Genomic DNA, 21,327 nt, shown 5'->3' on the forward strand with positions numbered 1-21,327 from the left:
GTTACGTTGTTATTTTCAAATATAATCAACATATGAACTGATTAGACAGAAATAAAACTACAACTGGCAGGGACACGGAAACATCATCAGAGCCACGCGCTGGAAGTTACTGAGCCTAACGTTAGCACAGAAACAATATGACAGCTACCGAGCATAACGGAAAAATAACATGATAGATTTACAGCAGAAAGATGCTGACTGTCTGAAAGGCTGCACCGTGTTCAGTGTCTCTGTCACTCTATCTTCTCAAAGTCAAAGCGCCTCGTCATCTCACAATGATCTTTGTCTCACAGAGCAGACAGGAAGTCAGACAGGAAGTCAGCAATAATTAGAATGCATAATCAAAAGTCTGACTTACAAAACAACAGTTCAGCCTCAAACTAAGATGACAGTGTGCACGCAGGATCATAAGGGCCTTCCTGTTACATTCAATCATCGGTTGTTCGTTACTAAACCTGATCTGTGTCTAAGATCACGTCTCTGCAACAAACTGCTTCTTCAATGGTGGCATTTTGATGAAAACCTATAAAGAATTTACCAAACCAGATGCATCACCCATCTAGTTGCACCCAGTCATGTCACCCGTCCACTCATGCATGCCATCGTGGCATGAGTCTAATTGCACCCCATTGTGTCAGGGATGTAGTTGCACCCCGCTGTGCCAGCTGTCTAGTCACACACCATCTTGTAACCAGTCTAGTCACACGCCATAGTGTCACCCCGTCCTGTCGCACCCCGTCCTGTCACCCGTCCAGTCGCACCCCGTCCTGTCACCCCGTCCTGTCGCACCCCGTCCTGTCACCCGTCCAGTCGCACCCCGTCCTGTCACCCGTCCAGTCGCACCCCGTCCTGTCACCCGTCCAGTCGCACCCCGTCCTGTCACCCGTCCAGTCGCACCCCATCATGTCACAGTCTACTTGCACCCCATTGTGTTACCCATCTAGTCACAATGTGCCAAGTTGGTCTTTAGTTGAATCAGGGAAGGAGGTGGTGCCACAAAAAGACAACTACTTCCACAATCTGACCATGGACACTTTCAGGAGGACAAACTAACAGCGACACTTTCTTGCTCTGTCCGTTCACTTGCTTTAGCAGAGTTACTGTCAGCAAAGGAAAGAGAAGGTTACAGCATGGTGAGGAGAGTCACTCTTTCCTCCTCTGTCACTGCAGCTTTTCTAAAACACTCATCACAGGTCAGCCAGCAGAGGTAGCACTGAGAAGCGTGAGGCTCAAGTTCAGCTCAGGGTCTGAATGTTCTTCAGCAGCTCTGCTTTGAGGAGGACAGGGCTCCTCCCACCTGCGGCTACGATGTCTGCATGCACAGCTGCATCCCAGGCGAAAATGAGCAGAGCGGCGGGAACCTGAAAAAACACAAAAACAGGCGCAGAACACAGTTAACATACAAACACAAACTACACAACAGTGCACAAAACTGTTTAAAGACGCACAACTGATGGACTCCAGAACCCGACCGACACTCGGTTCAACCAAGTACCAAGTGGTGCAGGGGTCACAGCACCTCCCTCACAAATGGCATAAATTACTGCAAAGCAGCAGAGACTCTGCACCCGCAGCCACTCGGATTTACAGTGGGGTAAAAAAGTATTTAGTCAGTCCCTGATTGTGCAAGTTCTCCTACTTAAAAAGATGAGAGAAGTCTGTAATTTTCATCATAGGTACACTTCAACTGTGAGAGACAAAATGAGAAAAAAAAAATCCAGGAAATCATATTGTAGGATTTTTCAAGAATTTATTTGTAAATTATGGTGGAAAATAAGTATTTGGTCAATAACAAAAGTTCAGCTCAATATTTTGTAACATAATCTTTGTTGTCAATGACAGAAGTCAAATGTTTCCTGTAAGTCTTCACCAGGTTTGCACACACTGTAGCTGGTATTTTGGTCCATTCCTCCATGCAGATCTCCTCTAGAGCAGTGATGTTTTGGGGCTGTCGCTGGGCAACACGGACTTTCAACTCCCTCAACAAATTTTCTATGGGGTTGAGGTCTGGAGACTGGCTCGGCCACTCCAAGACCTTGAAATGCTTTTTATGGAGCCACTCCTTCGTTGCCCAAGTGGTGTGTTTGGGATCATTGTCATGCTGGAAGACCCAGCCACGTTGCATCTTCAATGCTCTCACTGATGTAAGGAGGTTTTGGCTTAAAATCTCATGATACATGGCCCCGTTCATTCTTTCCTTAACACGGATCAGTCGTCCTGTCCCCTTTGCAGTAAAACAGCCCCAAAGCATGATGTTTCCACCCCCATGGTTGAGTTTGGAGTCTGACTGTTTGAGGCTGTGGACAGGTGTCTTTTATACAGATAACGAGTTCAAACAGGTGCCATTAATACAGGTAACAGGTGGAGGACAGAAGACCTTCTTAAAGAAGAAGTTACAGGTCTGTGAGAGCCAGAAATCTTGCTTGTTTGTTATTGACCAAATACTTATTTTCCACCATAATTTACAAATAAATTCTTTATAAATCCTACAATGTGATTTCCTGTTTTTTTTTCTAATTTTGTGTCTCACAGTTGAAGTGAACCTATGATGAAAATTACAGACCTCTCTCATCTTTCTAAGTAGGAGAACTTGCACAATCAGGGCGGACTAAATACTTTTTGGCCCCACTGTATAGTCTTGTTCATTTGTGTTTTGTGTATGCAGTAAGTTTTTTTTCCCCATCCTTTACATAAAAAAGCAATGTGAAAAAAAGATCAAAGCCCTTTTTGGGGCAGGGGGACTGGAAATCAATCCAACATACGTAGATATATTCACACAACTCAAACTCAAAAGACTTATTTCAGTTACGTGGCCAAGTGTGAACCTCCAAATTTCAAATTGGAAAATGGTGGATTGTGCCATCTGGGTCAGCGGAGAGTCCCAAGTGGAGGAGTTCAAGTATCTTGGGTCTTCTTTTTGACTGGGAGTAAGTTGGAGCATGAGATTGACTGACAAATTGGGGCGGCATCTGATGTTTTATGGTCATTGTACTGTTGTGGTGAAGGAGCTGAACCAGAAGGTGAGGCTCTCAATTCAACAGTTGACCTACACTCCTCACTCACTCATCTTCAACCGCTTAGTCCAATTAAGGGTCGCGGGGGGGCTGGAGCCTATCCCAGCAGTCACAGTGCGTGAGGCGGGGTACACCCAGGACAGGACGCCAGTCTATCACAGGGCCACATACTGACAAACAAACACATTCACACCCGCACGCACACCTACTGACAATTCAATGTATCCACTCCCCCTAACCTGCATGTCTTTAGATGTGGGAGGAAGCCAGAGCATCATCTGCACTCCTGGTGGTGATTTCACTGATTCTATCTGCTCAGATTGATCAGGGAAATCACCTGGTGAAGTGGGTGGTTGCAAAGAAAACCTGCACCCTCTTGGCCTTTTCTGGAATCAGTTTGAGATGTCTGGCTTAAGGAAAAACCTCTGATCTGAGAAATGCTATAGTACTTGGCTGAGGATAAGGAAGTGTGGGATGAGCTGCTTGGAGAACCATCACCATGACCCAGATAAGTGACAGAAAATGAATGAATGCATATTAATAATAAACACATTAACTGTCCTGATTGCTTCATATATCACAAACAGCAATACATCTGAAGCATACATTTAAATCCTGCAGGTCACTTGCCTTTCCACACCCCCTGCAATACCATCACACCCACTCTAACCATTTTTGGAAACCACAGGATCACATAGTCAGGGTTCTAGCCATGGGGGCGGCAGCGGCGCCATGCGGCACTGCCTGGTACTGCAAGTTTCCGCCCAGCTCTCTGGTTGAAATTGGCTTTGCTGCCCAGGATGGATTTTCTGAAAAATGAACTGAAATATTGCTGAAAATGTACCAATTCAATCATATTTCAAACTTGCAGAGTTGGAGTTTTGCTTTATTCTGTGATTTTAAACAAATAATTAAAAGTAATAAATATATTTCTCATTTTCTTCATATCAAATCAGCTACAAAGAGCAGAGGGCACCAGTCAGCACGTTCTGTGGCCACAGTGCTGTGAACAGCAGCTCAGTCTCTATCCGTTTGATCTGGGGAAAAAACCCCAAAACAAAACAAACAAACAAAAAACCTGCCATCAAAATCCTAAATTAAATAATCCAGAGTTCGTCATGGTCCATAGATGATGATACATTCAGAAATTTACAGTTCATTTTACAGTTGAAAAGCTTTGTGATTCTAAAACGGCCTCAGTGAAGCAGGAAGGTGTGAAAAACTGATTCAGAAAGTTTCTCATCCACGTTTGACAAATCAGTCCAGGTTCAGCACTTGTTCATACAAGACAATTAGGGGTTATATTGTTTAAAATGAAAAAGTAATGCAATCCCACTCAAAAATGTTGAAAAACCCCAAAACTGTCAGGATGACAGAAAAACTCTGCCTGCTTCACTGGATTAAAGGTACAGTGTGTCATTTTTGAAGAAAAGAGCAAATGTTACGTCTATCAAATATTAATGTGTGACAGAAACATGCAAAAATTAACTTTGATATTACATATATTACAACATAAATGTAATTTTTTGTCTATTATTCTTGCTTTCAATGCATCTAAAACCACTCAAAATTTGTTAAAATAGCGCTTGCAATAATCTTTAAGAAGTATAAAAACCTATAGCCCCTGAACCTGCAGCCATGAGCCGCGATCACAGAATTTACCCAGTGTTGCAGACTGAATGGTCCCCCCTAAAAATTGGTCTGCCCTGCCTTCACTGCACATGCGTCATTAGCTGCGGTTCACAGATTATCACCTCGTTTCTGCTTCAAACTGCCTCCAGCCATCATCTATTTCAGCCACAGATATCTGAAGCTTCTGTACAACAATCATTTCCACATAAACTCAGAATTATTTCATCATAAAAGACTGAGGAAGTGATCAGAGCGCTGCAGCTACAAGACTTGTTAGCTGAAGCCATTTTCAAAGCGTCACAGACGTGTTTCTGCTTCAAACTGTCTTTAGAGTGATTTAAGAGCTTTTACTTTTTCATCTGGTGGTTAATTAATCCATTTGCTCACTTTGGGTGAAGAGACTCGGTCTCACACAAGCTGCTGAGCTCCAAAATGACGCATGCGCAGTGGAGGCAGGGTGGAGCGTTTTTTAGGGCGGACTGTTCGGTCTGTAACACCGGCACTAAAACAGTCCTACCGAGAACCCTGCACACAGATTATTCTGAGTATAACGTTGACTGGATGACTGAGGCTGCAGATCAAAAGTGTATACAATAATAATAATAATAATAATAATAAATTACTTGGTAAATTGAAGAGTCTCTAAAATGTCACAAATTCAAACATTCAGTCATATGTGGTGGGGAAAAAAATTCACAAAATCTAAAACTACTTATACAAATTTTGGATGTTTAGTTTCACGACTGTCAGTGAAGCCGGGTAAATTTTTTTGCTCACCAGGTTGCACTCTGCCAGAGCGACTTCTTCATTCTCCTGCAGCTTTTGGCCTCCAGGAGCAATGAGCTCAAACGGCTGCCATCCGTCCACCAGAGACTCCCGGACGAACCCGAACAGCACAGGCAGCCGGTCCCACGCGTAAAAGGTTCCTGGGGCCACACAACTTTAAATTAACACCCTAAAGGTATTCTGCTGTGTTCTGAAAATCCATCCATCAGTTGTTTCTCAATTTCCAATGAAGGTGCTTCAATAACAATAATACATTTTGGTGAATTGATTCAAAGGATGGTACTTTATGATTTCAGTGGAATAAAAAGCAGAAGCCTGAACCTTGCAGTAGGTTTCCATCAGGCAGTCTGATCCTGAGGAGTGTATAGTTGTATTTCTTTCTCTCTCTCTGTTCATCTTTCTCCCTCATGGCCTTGGTGCGCAGCATGCTGCTCTTCTCCAACAAATCACTCCTGATGAACACAAGACAAAAGATTTAAATGCTAATTAAAGTTAATTATCATCAGATCTCAAACATTTTTAGTCGTGAAAGCCTGAAAAACACTGGAGATTAAAGTACAATACAGATCTGTGAGGAAACCCTCCACCACCACCCCCACCACACACACACACACACACACACACACACAGGCATGTGTTACATATTGATGACAGTTAATATTTTGTGATGAAATTCCTGAAATAAAGCAATCAACCTCCTCAACAAGTCCTCAACACACATAACTGACAAATATTAGACATACAGAAGTCATCTGGCAGTGTGTCATACTGCCTGGATGGCAACCACTCACACAGACAACTGGTCCATCTCCACCTGTGTGCTGCATCCAGGTGAGGTGTGGGCATGACCTTGGCCTTCACCAGCAGCTGAAGACCTCAACAATGGGGCACCTACATGGTGCATCATGCAGACAAAGGTGCCACATGGGAAAAATGATGGCAGTCGTGCAAGTTAAAAATGTAAAGTTTGCGAGAAGAGTTGTCATGGCTGTCTTGGTGGCTTCCTTCACTGGCTTCCTTGCACTCAGTTTCTGAGAACAGCCTCCTGCAGACAGATTTAAGACACTGTACCATACTGCTTATATTTGTATGTATATCATCCACGCAGCAGAGATGGTGATTGACTGCAGTCTGCCATCCCTACAGGACCTGTATGCCTCCAGGTCCCTAAGATGAGCAAGGAAGATTGTGGCCAATCCCTCTCACCCAGGTCACAAACCTTTTGTCACCCTCCACTCTGGCAGGAGGCTAAGGTCCATCAGGACCAAAACCTCACGTGTTTTCTTTTTTTTGTTTATTACTGTTTATGCACAAATAACACCCAATCAAAATCTTTGTATGTGCAAACTTACTTGGCAATAAATTAGATTCTAATTCTTAATGATTAATTTAAATAAAGTCAAAGACAGCGACTTGGAAACATTCATGTATTCATCCCCTGACTAGAAAAATGATATACAACCCCAGTTCCAGTGAAGCTGGGATACTGCGTAAAATGTAAATAGAAACAGAATACAATGATTTGCAAATATTTAAGATATTTAATGTTCAAACTGATAAACTTTATTGTTTGTGTAAATATTTGTTCATTTTGAAATGGATGCCTGCAACACGTTTCAAAAACGCTGGGACAGTGGTATGTTTACCACTGTGTTACATCACCTTTCCTTCTAACAACACTCAATAAGCGTTTAGGAACTGAGGACACTAATTGTGAGTGTCATGATTGGGTAAAAGGAGCATCCCCAAAAGGCTCAGCCATTCACAAGCAAAGATGGGGTGAGGATCACCACTTTGTGAACTGCATGAAAAAAAAAACAGTCCAACAGTTTAAGAACACTGTTTCTCAATGTTCAATTGCAAGGAATTTAGGGATTCCATCATCTACAGTCCATAATATAATCAGAAGATACTGAGAATCTGGAGAACTTTCTACACGTAAGCGGCAAGGCCGAAAACCAACATTGAATGTCCGTGACCTTCGATCCCTCATGTGGCACTGCATTAAAAACCGACATCACTGTGTAAAGGATCTTACTGCGTGGGCTCAGGAACACTTCAGAAAACCATTGTCAGTTAACACAGTTCATCACTACATCTAGAAGCACAAGGTAAAACTCTACCATGCAAAGTGAAAGCCAAACATCAACAACATCCAGAAATGCTGCCGCCTTCTCTGAGCCCGAGCTCATTTGAAATGGACAGACGCAACGTGGAAAAGTGTGCTGTGGTCTGATGAGTCCACATTTCAAATTGTTTTTGGAAATCATGGACATCGTGTCCTCTGGACAAAAGAGGAAAAAGACCATCCAGACTGTTACCAGCACAAAGTTCAAAAGCCAGCATCTGTGATGGTATGGGGGTGTGTTAGTGCCCATGGCATGGACAACTTACACATCTGTGATGGCACCATCAATGCTGAAAGGTACATCTAGGTTTTGGAGCAACACATGCTGCCATCCAAGCAACGTCTTTTTCAGGGACGTCCCTGCTTACTTCAGCAAGACAATGCCAAGACACATTCTGCACGTGTTACAACAGCGTGGCTTCGTAAAAAAAAGAGTGCAGGTACTAGACTGGCCTGCCTGCAGTCCAGACCTGTCGCCCACTGAAAATGTGTGGCACATTATGAAGTGCAAAATATTACAACAGAGACCCCAGACTGTTGAACAACTGAAGTCGTACATCTACATACTAAATTACCTATACTACAATCTTCTCCTGTGATATCTTATCCTTCTTATGCCTTATTATTTATTATATTATATATATCTTTTTATTGAGCCACTTGGGTGGGTAGGGAGAGTTCCCATGGGACAAAAAAAAAAAAGCTTTTCAACCTACCATCCCTGGTTCTCAAGACCAGGCACCTAAATGGCTCTACTCTACTCCTACTCTACTACTTACTGAATTTTCATCAAGCAAGAATGGGAAAGAATTCCACCTACAAAGCTTCAACCATTAGTGTCCTGTTCCCAAATGCTTACTGAGTGTTGTTAGAAGGAAAGGTGATGTAACGCAGTGGTAAACTGATAGTTTTCTATGTATTGTCAAAATTATTATCAAATATTAATGTCTTTGTCTTTACTTTGATTCTTAAAGCCTTTACTTTGATGAACTGCCTTTGATGTTGTTTTTGATTCTGTTCTCTATTTTCCATATATACATATATGCATGTGTAAGAGTTCATGCACCATTATTCTTCTAAATAATCACTCATTGTTAAAACAGTAATATACACTGAAGTGTTGAAGTAATCATTACAACTGCTCCCATGAGAAAAGTAACATTTGTTGGTGAATGAATGCACAGACTGTTTTGCTAGAGCTATGTTTTTGTCAAGCACAGATTAATATTTCGGCCTTGAGCAGAGAATAACACAGCCTGTACACTAGTTCGAGGCTGGCGCTGTAATGTTTCAATTTGAAGAACAATTACTATCTGTCTGCGCAAGACCACAGGGTGCCTTCCAGGTGCAAAGTGATACAAATATGAATTGACTGAAGAAACGCAGCTGTGCCTTGTATATTGTTTTGTAATATATCTGTGTGCAAATAAATTCAGGAGCTGAGTGGGCGGGCCCTTCAGAGCTGACTGACGGACAGTGACAAGGGGTCATGCTGGCTCTCCCTGATCAGGAAAGAAATTCAGTGTTTCCGTGTGGTTATTCTCTGCAGTAGTTTGAGTTGTTCTCTAGCACCAGGTTCAACTCTGACATAAACATACCACTGTCCAAACTTTTTTGAAACGTGTTGCAGGCATCCATTTCAAAATGAGCAAATATTTACACAAAAACAATAAAGTTTATCAGTTTGAACATTAAATATCTTGTCTTTGTAGTGGATTCAATTGAATATAGGTTGAAGAGGATTTGCAAATCATTGTATTGTGTTTTTATTTACATTTTACACAATGTCCCAACTTCATTGGAATTGGGGTTGTATACAGTGGCTTGCAAAAGTATTCAGCTCCTTGGTATTTCACACATTTTAATTTGTTTATGGCATGTCAAATACAAAAAGTAAAATCAATCAATTTTTTTATATAGCGCCAAATCACAACAAACAGTTGCCCCAAGGCGCTTTATATTGTAAGGCAAGGCCATACAATAATTATGTAAAACCCCAACGGTCAAAACGACCCCCTGTGAGCAAGCACTTGGCTACAGTGGGAAGGAAAAACTCCCTTTTAACAGGAAGAAAGCTCCAGCAGAACCAGGCTCAGGGAGGGGCAGTCTTCTGCTGGGACTGGTTGGGGCTGAGGGAGAGAACCAGGAAAAAGACATGCTGTGGAGGGGAGCAGAGATCGATCACTAATGATTAAATGCAGAGTGGTGCATACAGAGCAAAAAGAGAAAGAAACACTCAGTGCATCATGGGAACCCCCCAGCAGTCTACGTCTATAGCAGCATAACTAAGGGATGGTTCAGGGTCACCTGATCCAGCCCTAACTATAAGCTTTAGCAAAAAGGAAAGTTTTAAGCCTAATCTTAAAAGTAGAGAGGGTGTCTGTCTCCCTGATCTGAATTGGGAGCTGGTTCCACAGGAGAGGAGCCTGAAAGCTGAAGGCTCTGCCTCCCATTCTACTCTTACAAACCCTAGGAACTACAAGTAAGCCTGCAGTCTGAGAGCGAAGCGCTCTATTGGGGTGATATGGTACTACGAGGTCCCTAAGATAAGATGGGACCTGATTATTCAAAACCTTATAAGTAAGAAGAAGAATTTTAAATTCTATTCTAGAATTAACAGGAAGCCAATGAAGAGAGGCCAATATGGGTGAGATATGCTCTCTCCTTCTAGTCCCCGTCAGTACTCTAGCTGCAGCATTTTGAATTAACTGAAGGCTTTTTAGGGAACTTTTAGGACAACCTGATAATAATGAATTACAATAGTCCAGCCTAGAGGAAATAAATGCATGAATTAGTTTTTCAGCATCACTCTGAGACAAGACCTTTCTGATTTTAGAGATATTGCGTAAATGCAAAAAAGCAGTCCTACATATTTGTTTAATATGCGCTTTGAATGACATATCCTGATCAAAAATGACTCCAAGATTTCTCACAGTATTACTAGAGGTCAGGGTAATGCCATCCAGAGTAAGGATCTGGTTAGACACCATGTTTCTAAGATTTGTGGGGCCAAGTACAATAACTTCAGTTTTATCTGAGAATCAGGCTTCTCAATATAAAAATTTCAAAAATTATCTTCTTTAGACTCAAACTGAAAGTAAATCTCTACAACCTGATGTAAATTAATTAAAAATATAAAATCCAAGATGATGGGTTGCATAAGTAATCAGTCCCTTTGGTTTAATACCTGTAAGTAATCAAGTTAATTTCCAGTTTTCTTCAGACAAATCAGGAGATGGATACATGGACATTTCTAAGTCACTGAATATGTCTTGAACTGTATTTACATCAGTTATGAAGAAATATAAACAGTATGGCACTCTGTGGTAAATTTGTGTGGAGTAGACAGTTCTCAGATAATTGTAGATGTTTTTATATTGAGAATCGTGATTTACTTTTTGTATTGCAAATGCCATACATATTAAAATGTGTGAAATGCCAAGGGGCTGAATACTTTTGCAAGCCACTGTATATATTTTTGCATTAAATAAACTCCTTATATGTACTTTGTTCTATTATTTATGGGTCTTGAAAATGGACTCACTACAGCTGTGCCCCAATTCAGCATGTGCACGCTTCCAATGCTGTAACAGTCAAATGTCATGGCCGTCCCATTTCAATGGCTGCTTGTAAAGTGGACAACGTGTCATGTTCTGTCCCTCATAAACTAAGGACACAACAGCTGTATTCTTCAAGGCCCAAACAATCCCATCAGGATGGCCCCCCCCCACACACACACACAAAAGACAAAACGACTTCCAAATTTAAAATATGACAAGAATTCTTTTAGGTTCTGTATATGTACCAATGTAAATTATGAATATTTATACATAAAGTATAAATAAGTGCCAAAAAATGACTACTAAAGTACACGTAACATCTACTTCACCTGCAGCTGTCAAGGTTTCCAGGCGATGGGGGAGGACGGGGAAACATAATGATTAAAAGATGATGGACAGACGGTGGCCCTGCACCCCACGACACTGGACGACCCACTGCCTGAGGCACCAATGACTACATACTCATCTCAACAGTGCCCTTTCTTTGTGATGCTACTCTGGTTTTTCTGTTTCCTGTTCAGGCTTAGAGAAATATTTTTGAGCCTACTGGTCAGGACCAGTAGCATCAATTTTGTTTCTGGTCCTCCTGGTCCAAGGTAGTGGCCCCGGGTATTTGGAAGCTCAGATCCCCCGAAGGCAAGCCAGCGAGCCTCAGTGTAGTATTAATCATCACATCATGTGCATGTATTCAATCAATACTGTATTTGTAAATCTATAGCACGATAGAACATTTTCATTTTGTGTTGAATGTACGAGGTCTGTCAATAAAGTATAGGTCCTTTTTATTTTTTTCAAAAACTATATGGATTTCATTCATATGTTTTTACGTCAGACATGCTTGAACCCTCGTGCGCATGCGTGAGTTTTTCCACGCCTGTCGGTGACGTCATTCGCCTGTGAGCACTCCTTGTGGGAGGAGTCGTCCAGCCCCTCGTCGGAATTCCTTTGTCTGAGAAGTTGCAAAGAGACTGGCGCTTTGTTTGATCAAAATTTTTTCTAAACCTGTGAGACACATCGAAGTGGACACGGTTCGAAAAATTAAGCTGGTTTTCAGTGAAAATTTTAACGGCTGATGAGAGATTTTGAGGTGATACTGTCGCTTTAAGGACTTCCCACAGAGCGAGACGTCGCTCAGCGCTCTCAGGCGCCGTCATCAGCCTGTTTCAAGCTGAAAACCTCCACATTTCAGGCTCTATTGATCCAGGACGTCGTGAGAGAACAGAGAAGTTTCAGAAGAAGTCGGTTTCAGCATTTTATCCGGATATTCCACTGTTAAAGGAGATTTTTTTAATGAAAGACGTGCGGGCGGATTGCAGCGTCAGCTAGCAACTGCCGTGACGCTCCGCCACAGGAAAAACACCTCTGCTGGAAGCCTTAAGGACAAGTTGGAACATGTCCAGCTGTTAAACAATTTCTCATATACTCACTCCACTGAAAGCCATCAAAAGCCGCCTGGATTTTACAAATGGTTATCAACACGGAGGTGTTTTTCCTGTGTCGCCGCACCGCGCCGGCTGCGTCCCGACGCGCGGACCCGTCCGCACGTCTTTCATTAAAAAAATTTCCTTTAACAGTGGAATATCCGGATAAAATGCTGAAACCGACTTCTTCTGAAACTTCTCTGTTCTCTCACGACGTCCTGGATCAATAGAGCCTGAAATGTGGAGGTTTTCAGCTTGAAACAGGCTGACGACGGCGGCTGAGAGCGCTGCACGACGTCTTGCACCGTGGGAAGTCCTTAAAGCGACAGTATCACCTCAAAATCTCTCATCAACCGTTAAAATTTTCACGGAAAACCAGCTTAATTTTTCGAACCGTGTCTTCGATGTGTCTCACAGGTTTAGAAAAAATTTTGATCAAACAAAGCGCCAGTCTGTCAGCAACTTCTCAGACAAAGGAATTCCGACGAGGGGCTGGATGACTCCTCCCACAAGGAGTGCTCACAGGCGAATGACGTCACCGACAGGCGTGGAAAAACTCACGCATGCGCACGAGGGTTCAAGCATGTCTGACGTAAAAACATATGAATGAAATCCATATAGTTTTTGAAAAAAATAAAAAGGACCTATACTTTATTGACAGCCCTCGTATGTGAAGTTATAAACATTTTCTTACATGATCCTCTGCGTTTATGTGAATGCACTGTGCACCTTATGCTTCGCTTTTCTGTAATTCTGGACTTGTGCTTGTCTTATGCAGCCCAAATGTTGCCTTTACTCTTGTTACTTAATCCACCTGTCTGTTCTTGCTACCTGAGCTCTATAATATCTGATTTTTTTGGGGCAACAAGTACAGTGGCTTGCAAAAATATTCATCCCTGTGGTATTTCATGCATTTTAATTTATTTATGGCATTTCAAATGCAAAACATAGATCAGGCTTCTCAATATATAAGTTTCTAAAATTATCTTTCTTAGACTCAAACTGAAAGCAAAACTCTACAATTTGATATAAATTAATTAAAAATATAAAAGTCAAGATGATGGGTTGCATATGTAATCAGCCCCTTTGGTATAATACCTGTAAATAACCAGTTTTATTACCAGTTTTCTTCAGACAAGTCAGGGGATGGATACATGAACATTTCCAAGCCACTGAATATGTCTTGAACTTTATTTACATCAGTTATGAAGAAATACAAACAGTATGACACTCTGTGGTAAATCTGTGTGGAGTAGACAGTTCTCAAAAACTGAGCAACTGTGCAAGAAGGAGAAGAGTGAGGAAAGCCATCAAAACACCCAGACAACCCAGAAGAAGTTACAGGCTTCTGTGGCTGTGATTGGAGAAACTGTGCAAAGTGCAAGTTTTGCATCTCCAGTTATACAGCTTAGTATGATTTTTTTTGTGCAAATTTAGTAAAAATAAGAACAGAGATTTCTGACTTTTGCCAATCCAGATCCGGATCACCTCCGAAATTCAGTGGAGTTGACTTTGCCCATCCCCTAATATCTACGAGGTCTGTCCATAAAGTAATGGTCCTTTTTATTTTTTTCAAAAACTATATGGATTTCATTCATATGTTTTTACGTCAGACATGCTTGAACCCTCGTGTGCATGCGTGAGTTTTTCCACGCCTGTCAGTGACGTCATTCGCCTGTGAGCACGCCTTGGGAAGGAGTGGTCCCGCCCCCTCGTCGGATTTTCATTGTCTGGAAATGGCGTAATGAAAAGGACTTTTTCTCCCATCAGAATTTTTTCAGAAGCTGTTAGAGACTGGCACCTGGAAACCATTTGAAAAATTTATGTAGCTTTCAGTGAAAATTTTACGGGCTTCACAGAGAACTGTTAGTACAGCTTTAAGGACCCCTTTAAGGACGCTCAGCGCGCCGTGCTCCGAGCTGCGACGACGCGGCACAAGCCACCGGACCATTTCTAAGCAGATGGCTCTGTGGATACGAGACCGTCGTGTGCTCTTTCTCTGGTTATCACAAGAGCTGGACACCAGCCATTTTCTGGCAGATTTCACTTAACAAGAGATTTTGTCATGGAAAGCCGCGCGGAGGCTTTGCGCGTCACGACCGATTCGCTGATGAAGCGAGACAAAGGAACACCTTTGTCTCGCCCAGTGTCCTTGAAGGGGTCCTTAAAGCTGTAGTAACAGACCTTATTCTCTGTGAAGCCCGTAAAAGTTTCACCGAAAGCCAGATAAATTTTTCTAATGGTTTCCAGGTGCCAGTCTCTAACAGCTTCTGAAAAAATTCTGATGGAAAAAAAACTCCAAATCATTCCGCCATTTCCAGACAATGAAAATCTGACGAGGGGGCGGGACCACTCCTTCCCAAGGCGTGCTCACAGGCAAATGACGTAACCGAAAGGCGTGGAAAAACTCACGCATGCGCACGAGGGTTCAAGCTTGTCTGACGTAAAAACATATGAATGAAATCCATATAGTTTTTGAAAAAATAAAAAGGACCGTTACTTTATTGACAGACCTCGTATCTGTGGTGCAAATTTGGTGAGAATCCATGAAGCAGTTTTGACGTAATCTTTAAAAGCCTAAACAAAGTGAAATCTTGATGCAGAATCCAGATCTGGATCACCTCCAAAATTTAACGGAGTCTTCCACGACTTAATTATGTATCTGTGGTGAAAATTCTGTCAAAATCCATGCAGTAAATTTGACATAATCCTACTAACAGCAATCCTTCAAAGCCTATATAAAGTGAAACTTGATCTAGAATCCGGATCCAGATCACCTCCAAAATTGAATTCAGTCTTCCATGGCCTAATTATGTATCTGTGGTGAAAATTTGTCAAAATCCATGGAGTAGTTTTGACATAATTCTGCTAAAAGACAGACAGACAAATAAATAAATAAATACATACATGAATGCCAATGATATTACATCCCTGGCAGACATAATATAATAATAATTTATTAATTTAGAGCCAAATCACGAGTAACCGCCTCAAGGCGCTTCACAAACATTTAAAAGCAGAATACTGTTGTGGGCTGGGGGTTTGGCTGGCTTGGTTTTTGTTTTCTGTTTCTCCCACCAGGTGGTATGCATTCAGGACTGAGTGGCTGAGCATTAGGACCTCACCCTGAACACCTGAGGCTTGTTTTCACGTGCAGGTCATCAGGACTCACAGCTGTGGTGTATTCTGTCTTAATCAGAGATTGCTACATTTAAACCTTGAATGCACAGTGTGTGATTGCCAGAGACTCGACCTTGTGAGCAGACGTGTGAGATCGACGTCAGGAGAACAATCTCACCATCACGGACGCAGAGACCGCTCCAGGTTTGACGTCACAGTCTGTGAAGGAGGATTGGGTGAGGTCTCACGCTCTTCAGCACACTTCCTGAGGTAATTTGGTTTTGGTGACTCACACCTTGTTGTATCGAGCTGTCACGTTATGTTAATTGTCTAATCAGCTTCTGCTGCAGTGGAGATTTGAACTGAGTTGTTCCGTGCCTGCAGGGTGAGAAGCTGATGAATAGATTTAAGCCAGGAAGTGTTTGCTGATTGCGTGCACCTTTTGAGTTGTGTCTCTCTGTGTGGAGTTTGACTCACCTCCATGTTTTCTTTCTTCACAGACTTGGTTTGTCGCGGCCACCTGGGGGGTGTCGGCGGGGTCCCTGGGTCCGAACTGCTGTGGCTCCGGACCGCGGACTTTTTAGTTGTTTAGCACTTCACCCACTGTTATGTTGATTAAATTCTGTTACCTTTTGAACCGTGCTCTGCTTATTTTATGCTGGGTCCTGTCAAACGCTGGGTCGGTGCTCCGACCGCGTCCGAAACATAACAAATACAATGAAATAAGATTAAAACAATAAAAAAAATTTAACCATAAAAAGGTAAAAGAAATAAAACGAATAAAAAAAAAGACACACAACCATATAAAATACTAATGATAAAACAGGGAGAACAGATGTGTCTTCAACCTGGCTTTAAAAGTCTCCACAGAGTCCGACTGTCGTATCTGCGCAGGCAGATCATTCCACAGAGCTGGGGCGCGGTGATAAAAAGCTCTGTAACCCGCTGACTTTTTCTTCACCCTCGGGACACACAATAGTCCCACACCCTGTGAACGCAGAGCCCTTGCCAGCACATAGGACTCAACCAGGCCGGCCAGATAGGGGGGTGCCAGTCCGTGAACAATTTTATTGGCCAATAGTAACACCTTAAAATCCGATCCCAAGGAGACCGGAAGCCAGTGAAGGGATTCCAGAACAGGCGTAATATGATCAAACCTTCTGCTTCATGTCAGAAGTCTGGCAGCAGCATTTTGAACCAGCTGAAGACCCCTGATGCTGGACTGTGGTAAACCAGAAAACAAAGCATTACAATAGTCCAATCTAGAACAAAAGCATGAATCAGTCTCAGCATCAGCCATAGACAGGATGGGACGAATCTTTGCTATATTTCTTAGATGAAAGAAAGCAGTCCTCGTAGTGTCCCTAATGTGGAGGTCAAAGGACAACGTAGGATCAAGAATTACCCCAAGGTTCCTCACTTTCATACAAATCATAATAAAAAGCTAAGAAATCACATGTACATAAGTATTCACACCCTTTGCTCAATACTTTGTTGATGCACCTTTGGCAGCAATTACAGCCTCAAGTCATCTTCAATATGATGCAGGTGGTCAGAGATCTGTGCTTGCAAGTCATAGCTCAGGAACACATGTACTGGCTTGTAGGATATTAACATATAACAATAATTCAATAAATTCTTTAAAAATCCTACAATGTGATTTCCTGGATTTTTTTCCCCTCATTTTCCTAGAGATACTTGAACTCCTTCACTTGGTCCAAGACCTCATTCCCTCCCCAGAACAGACAATCCTCTGATGGAGGCGCGGTGACTTTCAGCTTCTTGTGGCACAAAGAGAAAGCAGGTGGGGAGAAGAGGAGGCCCCGCTGACAGCAGACAGCAACGGATTCATCTGCAGCAGCCGTAGCAGACGGGGCGCCAGTCCCGGCTGTACAGCCACACCAGATGCTGCAACTCAACCACTTGATGGACAACCTCCAGTGCACAAACCCTGACGTGATGGAGCCTAGTGCGCAAAGGGCCGGTGTCAAAACCCTGATGTGATGGAACCTAGTGCGCAACGGGCTGGTGTCACATACAGACATTCCTTCAGCCACAATGAGGAATTAAAGTATTTTCAGACTTCGCTTTCCAAGGAGGCTTCATGTGGATATAATTTTTTGTCAGACTGCGACATTGAAATGAACAGGCAAGACTTTATATTTACTGCATGTGTGAATTGTTTAACATTTGAAACAGTCTGCTCGCATCAGGATGCATCTTTGAAATGAACCTAAGAACAGAATGTATTTCAGTATTAAGTTTTATGATTTTCCTTGTGAGTGAAACCACACACCAAAGCGGCAGGGCTTAGTGACAGAGTACACCTTAAAAGGCCAAGAACAAAGTCGCTTTTTCTCTTTTTAAAACTCTTTACTTCACTCTTTCTTTATGGCTTAACAGGCCCCAGGTGGCTGAGTCTAAATTTAGATAAAAGCTACCACGTGGCTCTTTGTTCATTCTTTTGTTTCATTACTTGATGTGAAAGCATCAGTTTTGAAATCCTTTAAGGTTTAAGTTTCCTGCCTTTTATAGATAACTTCCTAGCAGAGTTTTTCAGATTAAGAGTGAATTTACCAAAAAGCATTTTTCCTTTTTTCCAGTAACTCTACAACTTTCTCACTGAAGCCTTTAACTTTTTCTAAGTTTTACAAAGACTTCAATTCGGTCTTCTACAAGCTTTTGGAAGCTACCAGAGTATCTTTTGAGAAAAAACACCTAAAACCTTTATCCAGGGGTCAACCGAAACCAACCGACATACCCACAGAACCATCGGTCTGTCCTGCTGGCAAACCAAGCCAAAGCAACACCTCGTATCACCGGGGAAAACCAGTGATTCAACCCCAGACACAGGCAAGCTCAGGCCACAAAGGCCCACCATGGAATCTGATTGGACCGTTCATCAGAACCACCTCTTCAGCGGACCAGCTAACTGACCCACCAAGGTCATCAGGGCTTTGTTGTCAAATGGAATACAAAGTGGCTTTCATACTTATTCATTTGGTAATTTCCTTAAAAATAATAACAATAATAATAATTATTATTATTATTTGCAACACAAAATTCATCACTAAATTCAATCAGATTTATTCACTTAATTCCTTAAACTTTGTTCTTTCACTGTTTTATCTTTCAATGTCTCATGAGCAAAAAACTGTGTTCATAATAATACTATTTAATCATTGTTTCTATCTTCAAAATGTCAGTCACCTGTTTATCCCTTGTACATTTGTAAATAAATATGTCAATTTTAAGCCAGTGGTTTAATTGTGTTCAGTGAAACAGAGTTTTGGTCAATCATATCGGAGAACTTATGATGTTTAGATCAAGAGACTGATTCATGTTTAAGCTAATGTTCCTGTGCATAAAACAGGTGGTGCCCTTTCCCAGGTTGAATTAAATTTCACATTTAATTAATTATTGTCTTAACTTCTATTTTATTATGCAAATTTATTCTGAGCAGGTGCTCCCCACATTATTAAATATCAAAAGTCATTAAATTTCTGGTCCACCAATTTAATCTTAATCATTAAAAATTATTTAAAATCACTACATATTTAGGTGCTGCCATGTGTGGCCAAAGAATAATTATTGCAAATTATTTAAAATCACTACATATTTAGGTGCTGCCATGTGTGGCCAAAGAATAATTATTGCAAATTATTTAAAATCACTACAACAGCAAAAACAAATTAACCAAGCCAAGATGTCCAGAGATGACTGTATATTTGGCTCATGGTCCCAGCACTACATTTCAGTGCAGTACTTTATTCTATCTGAACTATATATCGCTTAATTCAGTTCTAAATTCAATATATGTCTGATGTGATAATTCATGTTGGAACAATGAGTTACTTCAGGTAAGGCTGAACTACTTATTAAAGGTTTTTACCTCTGCTGTTGCTCCCTTTTGAGCTCCTCTACAGTCAGATTGTAAAATTCTGGCGGCAGATCAAAGTGCATGGCATGTTGAGATGGTCTGAACACTTGAACCTGTCTGTCCAGCTGAGCTCTGACTGGCTCTCCACGCTGAAGACGATCTCTCCTCTCCTTCATCAACTCCAGGGCATCAGGACCCTGCTCTGGCATCATCAGGAACTCCTCTTCTTCCTCTGATCTCGGACAAAGGTGTGCAGAAGTGAAGTTACTACCAGGTTGATTTGTTTTAACTAGCTGAGTTAAGCCCTGGTCCCACCGAATAATGACCAACGTATTTTTTTGTGCGAGTTGAGTTATTCAAGAAACACAGAAGGATAGTTACTCTTAGAGGCAGATTATTCAGCTAACGAGGCTCATCTCTGAGCATGGCGCTAATTTTGCAAAGTTCAAAAATTTAGCAAAAATAGCATGGGGCGATTTGTGTACGAGGTACTACGAGGACAAATGAGGATGTTAGAGGCCCATAATCTGAGTACCTGGCAGCTACGACAGGACAGGCTACCTGCAACAGAGCAGGTTTCACTCTGAGCCTTTCTTAACATCTGTTTCCTGCAATTCCTTTATCTTGTGTGCCTTTCCAAATCATGATTGGACATGATTTGGAAAGGCACACAAGACCGATGTGTAGGTGGCACAATACCACTAGTGACCGGTCACTAGTGGTATTGTGGATTTCCACAATAATCACTGAAACACAGGTTTCAGTGATTATTCGAATAATCACTGAAATTTCTGACAAATCCATACGTGGCTCATTATTCATGGCTTTATTATTCAGTCTGACCAGGGCTTTACAAGTGTTGGGAAAACACAACAGACCTATACAGTGTACATAAAACACCCCAACAAAGGACCCGTTTATCCACTTCAAGATTACTTTACCTTGACCCTCGATGTGAAGCATGGTGGTTGTAAAACCTAGCACCTGCAGGAATTCTCTACTACCTTCCACACAACGAACCTTATCCTAAAATAAAAACAGGAAAGGATTAAAAAGTGAAAATAATGTCAATCCATTAGGTCGGCTTCTGTGTGAGGAACATTCCTGCAAGAAGTTTTTTCTTCCCATCGTCACCTTGTTCTCAATCATGGAGCAACTATTGTGCCTCTGTAAATTACATAATATGGATTACAGTGTGGACATTCTCTCTGGAAAAAAGTACCTTGATCATCTAACACCGAGTACCAAGAAGCGCACAGCACAAATGTCATTGCTCGTTTCCGCTTTGACGACCAGTGATGACACTGATTAAGCAGCAAATTTACTTGCACTCACTTGTGCATCCATGTGCTTGGATTTGAACTGGTCAGGCGCAGTGCTGGTGCACTGATACTTGAAGAAGAAAGCAAGTCCATCAGAGAAACACACACTGGGGCCTCACTTAGCAACCGTTCAGATCCACAGATTTGTGGTTAAACCATATGTGTGAACATTGGTTGACACATATGGTTTAACACGGTGTGAACATTCCTATGTAAAGTGTGGAATCAACTTAGAAATGTGTGTAAACATCATAGACCATCTATACACTTTCTACAGAGATCTGGAACAGCCAACATGAAGCCTGTATTTGGATGTCACTGTACTACCATAAGCAGCAATGCTGACTTTGTCCATGTCACGACGGACACATTATTTGATAAAGCGGTGGAACGTCGGTGACGCCATTGTGTGATGAAAGAAGCGCTCCTATTGTCAAGTCTGAAACAGGCTAACCTCGTTTCAG

General features: G+C 41.9%; 1 protein-coding gene across 1 annotated transcript in view; it reads right to left on the reverse strand.

The window, feature by feature from the left end:
- Positions 1-869: 869 nt before the first annotated feature.
- The window catches only part of ubxn6 (UBX domain protein 6), a 70,272-nt gene continuing 49,814 nt past the window's right edge, over positions 870-21,327 (reverse strand). Inside the window, exons 6-10 of the mRNA XM_034180759.1 lie at positions 20,483-20,567; positions 19,554-19,773; positions 5,754-5,884; positions 5,424-5,572; positions 870-1,361 (exon numbers count right to left, since the gene is read on the reverse strand). Coding sequence (XP_034036650.1) covers positions 1,236-1,361; positions 5,424-5,572; positions 5,754-5,884; positions 19,554-19,773; positions 20,483-20,567 — 711 coding nt within the window. The 3' untranslated portion in view covers positions 870-1,235. The remainder of the gene's footprint in view (positions 1,362-5,423; positions 5,573-5,753; positions 5,885-19,553; positions 19,774-20,482; positions 20,568-21,327) is intronic.

This window comes from Thalassophryne amazonica, chromosome 10 (genome assembly GCF_902500255.1).
Source record: "Thalassophryne amazonica chromosome 10, fThaAma1.1, whole genome shotgun sequence".
Classification (NCBI taxonomy): domain Eukaryota; kingdom Metazoa; phylum Chordata; class Actinopteri; order Batrachoidiformes; family Batrachoididae; genus Thalassophryne; species Thalassophryne amazonica.